Genomic DNA, 7265 nt, shown 5'->3' on the forward strand with positions numbered 1-7265 from the left:
CTCATCAGCGCCCATCAGTGCAGAATCATCAGTGCAGAATCACCAGCGCCCATCAGTGCAGAATCACCAGCGCCCATCAGTGCAGAATCACCAGCGCCCATCAGTGCAGAATCACCAGCGCCCATCAGTGCAGAATCACCAGCGCCCATCAAGAAAAATTACTTATTTGCAAAGTTTTATAACAAACGTTTTTATTTTAAAAAATTTCTGTTTTTTTGTTTAAGAAAAAAAAAAACCAGTGGTGATTATATACTACCAAAAGAAAGCTCTATAGTATTTGTGTGGAGAAAAAAAATTATAAAAATTTCAGTTGGGTGCAGTTTGGCACGATTGTCATTCAAAGTGAGGGAGTGCTAAAAACTGAAAACTGGCCTGGGCAGGAAGATGGGTGAAAGTGTCCAGTACTGAAGTGGTGAAATACCAAAGCCTTGTCCACTGGACACATAAGGGCCTTTCTGAGAACAGCTAGATCTACCCAAGGCATACTCCATTTTTTTGGGTGAACTCACTCTCCATGGATTATTTCTGAGTAACTCTTTTTGGAGGAATGAAAACCTTTTAGGGTTAGGCCAGTCTGCGTACAAAACATCCTATAAATAAGAATGTTGCGGAGAACACCACAATACAAATCCTGTATCTTTTGGAGTAGAGGGTTCAAGTAACTTCAAATAAGTCTAAACAACTTCCACTAGAAAGTCACAAAAAGGCCTTTTGGCTCGTAGAAAAACACTGACCCTGATGTTCTTAAGCCGTAGATTTCTAGGATGAGGATTCCTCTGCATCCCCTTCTACCGCAACATTCTCGTCTTCATCTACCTCGTCCTCCACTGGTTCCTCCGCTAATAGGGAAGGGGGGAGAGGAGGAATGCTTCCACTTGTGTCCAAGACAGCCCAAGTTGCTAAGTATTCTAGAAAGCTGCTGCTGTACCCCAGCGAAAGATGAGAATTCTTCCCGTCAGAAAGGAACTGGAGGAAGGTGCCCTAGAAGTAGCGGAGATACCAGATAGGTGGAGGGAGTCAGAGCTGTATGGAACATACGGATTCCTAGGGGATAATTTGCATGGGGCTGAGCCCAAGTTCCTCCGTACCTAAAGAAGGTATTTAGGACCCCTCACCTCCTATATCCCTTCTCTCTGCCATCGATGAGACCTGTCTTGCTGACATGTATATAAGGACCCTATCTGGGAACAGCGTTTCCTGTCAGTCAAGCGGGCACTGTACCAATAAGCATCAGTGCGATTGTTACCCAAGGAGATTTCTTTCTAAATCTGCCAGTCCCCCCAAAAGAAAAAGTTGCGCGGCCTCTTAATACTTGCCGTGACCTTTAGTATCACAAGGAAATGTTCTGTTGCGACCTGTAGTACCACAATAGCAATTGATTTGTTGTGACCTGTAGTCACACAAGGTAACTGCTTCTGTTGCGACCTGTAGACCCACTTGCAAGCTGTCGTGCTGCAACCTCTAGTCCCATGGAAGTTTGCAGTTCTGATCTCACACAGGAATCCAAGATGGCCAAACATGTGTGCAGCCTAGTCAACCTGCAGGAGAAAACTCTCTGCCTCTTGCATTTGGTGTCCAGAGCCTCACAGACCGCCTCTCAGCTCCACTGCTACAGACTAGCACTCTGGATGGCCCAGGAAGCAATACAGCGTGCATAAAAACACTTACACAGTAAAATAAATAAATTTGGGGGGGCACAAAAGTTTTTTTCTTATCCCGTCTGGAAAGGGGATGTCACCAGCAGGGACTTCCTTAGGGCACTCACCAGTCCATGCAGGTAGGGTCCAATCTTTACCCATCACAGCAGGAAATGTCACAAGGGCCTTTAAGGACTTGACTTCCCAGCCGGATATCACTGCCCTGAACCTGTATAGTACCCTACCAATTAACAAGGCAATATATCATTGCTCAGGGTCCCTTTCCACAGGGTCCATCGCCGAAACGTTATAGGACATTGTATTATGTCCAGGGCGGGGTCTGGGTACCGTTCCTTTGAGCATAGAAAAGCTGTAGGAAAATAGATCTGGAAAAAGCTAGTCTCCTAATCCCAGATGGAACAGCTGAGAGGCTTGTCACTTTTTTGTGCAGAGGCTGCACAGACATAACAATCATTCAAGACACAGGCAAAAAAAACTGAAGCCTTGCCTAACGCAGAAGGTTATGAATAGGAAGGGATTTCCTGACTTTTTTTTTGCCAATGTTCAATCAACTAAAGATGGCAGTTTAACCCTACCATAATACAGATGAATATACCCTGCCTGTGTTTTGGGATGTGCAATAAAGAAAAGATATTCTAAACTTACATGTCAAAGGCACTAAATTCCAGGGTAAGACGAGTTGGAAGACCTGTAGGATCCCCTGAAAAGACCAACATAACAACATAAGACAGATTACAGTGTTAACATATTCTGGGTTACCACGGTTATATCAACATAAAGTGGAACTAAACCAATGAATGAATGGGCTCCCTCCATCCCTCATCTGCATCACCATTTTACAAACTCAAGCACATGTGCATATACGTCACCGGTGTCTTCCAAGAATCTAGGACCTGGCAGAGACCAGAGGTGCATCTGTGCAGACGGGGTGGATTTCTCAGTGTGTGCACAAACGTTGGCAGCTTCTCGTTGATTGCAAGTATACTGCCTTGCTGCATTTATTTGCACACACAAAAATCCGCCTCACGTGCACAAATGCATCACACAGTTGCAGCTTAGTAGCATACTGCTTCCTGGGAGCCATCAACAGCCAGTAAGCAAATATGGCTCCCAGATTATCATATACACTCATCGGCCACTTTATTAGATACACCTTGCTAGTACCCGGGTTGGACCCCTTTTGCCTTCAGAACTGTCTTAATTCTTTGTGGCATCAAGGCATGCGTTCTCCTTCGTCGGCCTGACTCCGAGCGCCATCTTGGAAACCCGGTCCATGTGTTGACACCATCCCTGTGGGCCTCCCTGTGCCCCTCTGGAACTCGCCGAAGCCCTGGATACCACCGGAGCGGCGGGGATACACCCAGAGTGCGGATAAGGACTTCCTGCTCCACCGGACCTCCATTCTCTTGACATGCCTACTTGCTACCTGCCTATATGAGTGCATTTTACTATTAAATTTGCCTGATTTTAAACCTTCTACACTAAGAGTGGCGCCGCTGTCTCTCTTTTCTATGCAGTGTGAGGGCCTGCCTGATTGCATACAATTTGTGTTTAGGTCTGACCTCATATTATATGGTTTTGGTAAATCTAAAGGAAATTGTACAGCAAAAATTGTAAAATGTGTAGCCAGCTTAAGGCTGCTTTCACACTGCATTTTAAAACGCACTATACCTTTTTAAAGAATGCATACCATTTTAAATGTGTTGCATTACAGCCCATCTGCATGAATAGCCTTTGAGTGCCCTCTCCTTAACAACCATGTTAATCACTTCCCGACCGCCCTATAGCAAAAATACTGCTACATGACGGCACGGGTGCAAAAAAATCACGTACAGTATATATACGTAATTTTGCATTTCCAGGTAGGGGGCGCGTGCAAGCCCTACCCGTGCCGCCATTCACAGCTGGTAATTACGCGCCGGCGCCCGGTGATTTCCGAGGATCTCCAACGGGGAGGAGAACTGTTTAGTCTACTAACAGTTCTCCTCCCTGTCAGCTCGGGCACACAGCTCTGGATGGCTGTACACAGCCATCCAGAGCAGTGTGATTACAGTGAAGCACACTGACACCCCCTAGTAAAACACTCCCTGCACACAGTTAACCCTTTGATCGCCCCTCATGTTAACCCCTTCCTGCCCAGTACCATTAGTACAGTGTCAGTGCTTTTTGTTAGCACTGATCACTGTATAGGTGTCACTGGGGATGTCAGTTCCCCCCAGTGGCAGAATGTCCGCCGCAGTCCCACATTCTTGCTATAAGTCACTGATTGCCGCCATTACTAGTAAAAAAAAAAAAATCCCAGTATATATTCTGCCATTCGTAAATGCTATAACTTTCACATAAACCAATTAATTTACATGTGTTGGGATTTTTTTTTTTTAGCAAAGACATGTAGCAGAATACATTTTGGTGTAAATTTATGACGAAATTTGATTTTTTACTGGACACGTTTCATAGCAAAAAGTCCAAAATATTTTTTTTCCTCAAAATTGTTGGTCTTTTTTTCGTAGCGCAAAAAATAAAAAACGCACAGTCAATCGAATACCACCAAAAGAAAGCTCAATTTGTGGGAAAAAAAGGACGGAAATTTCATTTGGGTGCAGCGTTGAATGACCACGCAGTTATCAGTTAAAGTAACGCAGCGCCTTAATGCAAAAAAATGGCCTGGTCAGGAAGGGGGGTAAATCCTCAAGAGGGCAAGTGGTTAAGGATGCCTGCAGGCGGTAGGTAAGGAGCCTGAACCCGCTGGCGTCTTTAACAACCAGTGACAAGGCCTCCCCCTCAGTGGTCAGCAGGAGTGATGCTACCACCTGAGGGGAGGAGGATGCAAAGAGACAGTGGGTGGGGGGGTCAGTCTGGAGCAACAGCTAAGAGGGGAAGAGGGGGGAGGCGGCCAGACCAGAGGAGCTGGACTGCAAGATTTTACAACTGCCATGGTGGCGGATAGGGGAGAGTGCAGGGGGTGCATTTTTTATAACCATCAGCTGATTGATAAGGAAGCCGGCATGTGCTGGCTCCGTCGTAATCAGCTATTCGCTGGTTGTGAAGGACGCCGGTGGGTCCCTCCTACTTAACAACCTGCATATTTTTGTCATGTAATCCCAAAATGCACGTAAAAACACACCGTTAGTGTTTTTGATGCAGTTCCCATTGACTTCAATGGAAGCTGCATCTTTGCTGTGCTCTCAGAAAGCACACCAAAAATGTAGCATGCAGGACTTTTCAAACCACAGTGCAAACGCAGCGCAGCGATGTGAAGTCTCATAGGACATAAAGGGAAAATTTTTGATGAGCTTTTGTCCCTCTGGAAAGGTGTGTTCTAGCAATGAAAAATGCTAGTTGGCAAGAGCTGCCTGGGTCCTTGGTAACCATAGGGCCAATATATTTGTGCGCGACACTGTACACAAGTGTGTATGGACAAGATTTTGGCACCAAAATCCTACCTAAAATCATACACCACTGTGAATGAATCCTTATAGCAAAACAATTAGTCTTGATCAGCTGCAAGCACATAACAGCTAGGCAAGGCCAGCATTAAAATGACATCACTAGAACTAACATTTTAGTACGATCATGAAAGTTCTAAGCACATTCTTACCGTTGTAATAGTAACCCTTGATGACCTTGGCCGATTCATCTAGTCGGTATTCATTGAGTTTTTTCTGTGTGAGCTCATGCCAAAATCCAGCATCAAGAGCGCTAGAGAAGGGGACAAACTGAAGCTTGGTGGCACCAGAAGCCAGCTGGTCAGCCCTACTTTGGGATTCAGATGCCATTATACTTGGTCACAATCTACTGCAAGAAGAACAGAAGGGAACACATAACATTGTCATTTTGAAACTTTTGTGACAGCACAGTATAAGTTTATGTAGGAATTACTCTTCTTTCCAATAAAAATGAGTTCTTGCCATGAGATGCATCTACTACACTGAGCCACACTTCACATTCATAACTAGCTACCAATACATGCTATGTAAATGAGTCATTGTAATAAGAAATCCCATTATCGTGCAATTGTATTCTTTTCAGGGGTAGAATACGGTTTTCCAATTTAGGAAAGGTTTTAAAGATGTATTGGGTGCTATATGAACAAATTTAGGCTATGCATGATAAAATGTCTAGATATAATTTCTTCTTTGCTGATATATTCTGATCCAACATAAAGCGTACAGGTGCTGTGACTGTTTGCATTCCAGAAAACCTTATAACGGAACCTCAGCCTTTTTTTTTTTTTTTTTTTTTAATACTCCCCTTTCCCCGCATGCTGTGCAACTTTCTTATTTTAACATTTTAAGTTTTCTTCAAAAATGTAAAGAAAAAAAAAAAAGAAGTCCCATCCATTGGCCTTTTCATCTTGTTCTACACTGGTACTGGTTTCAAACATCTCTGCCGTAACCAGTGGTGGACTGACCATTTGGAAACTCAGGCACTGCCCGAGGGCCCGGTGTCAGTAGGGGGCCCCATGAGATGCCCCTGGTACCTTTTTCATAGGCTTTTTTGAGTTTGAGCAAGGACACAGGGGCCCCATGATCCCCTATTGCCTGAGGGCCCCATGAGTTGTCAGTCCGCCCCTGGCCTTAACAGCCACTCAACACTGACTGACACAGCAGAAATCAGGCCTACCTAGACTAATGCATACAGATTTCCCTTGAGGCTTATTCACACAGGTGTTAAAAATGCTCTATATCGATGAGTACAGAAAATAGTTTATAAAGTGTTTGGAAACAACAAACATGACAAACTTACCTGCTCTGTGAAATGGTATTGCACAGAGCAGGCCTGATCCTCTTTAAGTTTTGACCATAAAACCTGGAAGCTGATTGGTTTGTCTTCAGAGCTGCACAAGATTTAGTAAATCTCCCCCTATGTGTCTCTATAATGTAGCAGCTCTGTATCCCCATGACCATTTGGCAGGCAATTGTATAATTTTATGATCAGAAAGATGGTCAGGCTCCAATATACTGAATGCTGTATATGAGTGACAAACGGGCTACAGGCACAGCATACCTCTGTGTAAACCTGTCATATATTGGGCTATATTGCCAAAAGTATTGGGACATCCTACAAATCATTGGATTCAGGTGTTCCAACCACCTCTATGGCCACAGGTGTACAAAATCAAGCAGCAAACATTTGTGAAAGAATGGGTCGCTCTCAGGAGCTCAGTGAGTTCAATCTTTCCAAAACTGAGCTCATACTATTCCCTCCAGCCCGTGCCCCCTCCCCTGACTTCTCAATCAAGATCAATAATACAACCATCAGTCGCTCCCCTCATGCCAGGGTACTAGGTGTAATCCTAGTCCTTTCAGCCCCAAATCCAATCACTGTCTAAATCTTGTAGACTTCACCTCCGCAACATCTCTAAGATACGCCCGTTCCTAACCTCGGAAACAACTGAGCAACTTATTCACTCCCTTGTTATCTCTTGTCTTGACTATTGTAACTCCCTCCTCATTGGCCTACCTCATCGCAGGCTATCCCCTCTTCAGTCTATCATGAATGCTGCTGCCAGACTCATCCACCTTACCAACCATTCTGTATCTGCCACCCCTCTCTGCCAATCCCTCCACTGGCTTCCAGTTGCCCAACGGATAAAATTCAAAACAT

The 7265-nt window shown here is 44.6% G+C and overlaps 1 protein-coding gene across 3 annotated transcripts in view; it reads right to left on the bottom strand.

Annotated features, from left to right (window-relative positions):
• ATG7 (autophagy related 7) overlaps positions 1-7265 on the bottom strand; it is a 398197-nt gene that overhangs the window by 389242 nt on the left and 1690 nt on the right. For 2 of the 3 annotated variants that reach the window (XM_089678709.1, XM_089678707.1), the window contains exons 2-3: positions 5257-5453; positions 2304-2358 (exon numbers count right to left, since the gene is read on the bottom strand). In XM_089678709.1, coding sequence (XP_089534835.1) covers positions 2304-2358; positions 5257-5434 — 233 coding nt within the window. In that variant the 5' untranslated portion in view covers positions 5435-5453. The remainder of the gene's footprint in view (positions 1-2303; positions 2359-5256; positions 5454-7265) is intronic. The other variant, XM_089678708.1, reaches the window with a different exon arrangement.

The sequence above is a fragment of the Staurois parvus genome, unplaced genomic scaffold, assembly GCF_062004578.1.
Source record: "Staurois parvus isolate SC_StPar_1 unplaced genomic scaffold, SC_StPar_1.0 ptg000209l, whole genome shotgun sequence".
Taxonomy (NCBI): Eukaryota; Metazoa; Chordata; class Amphibia; order Anura; family Ranidae; genus Staurois; species Staurois parvus.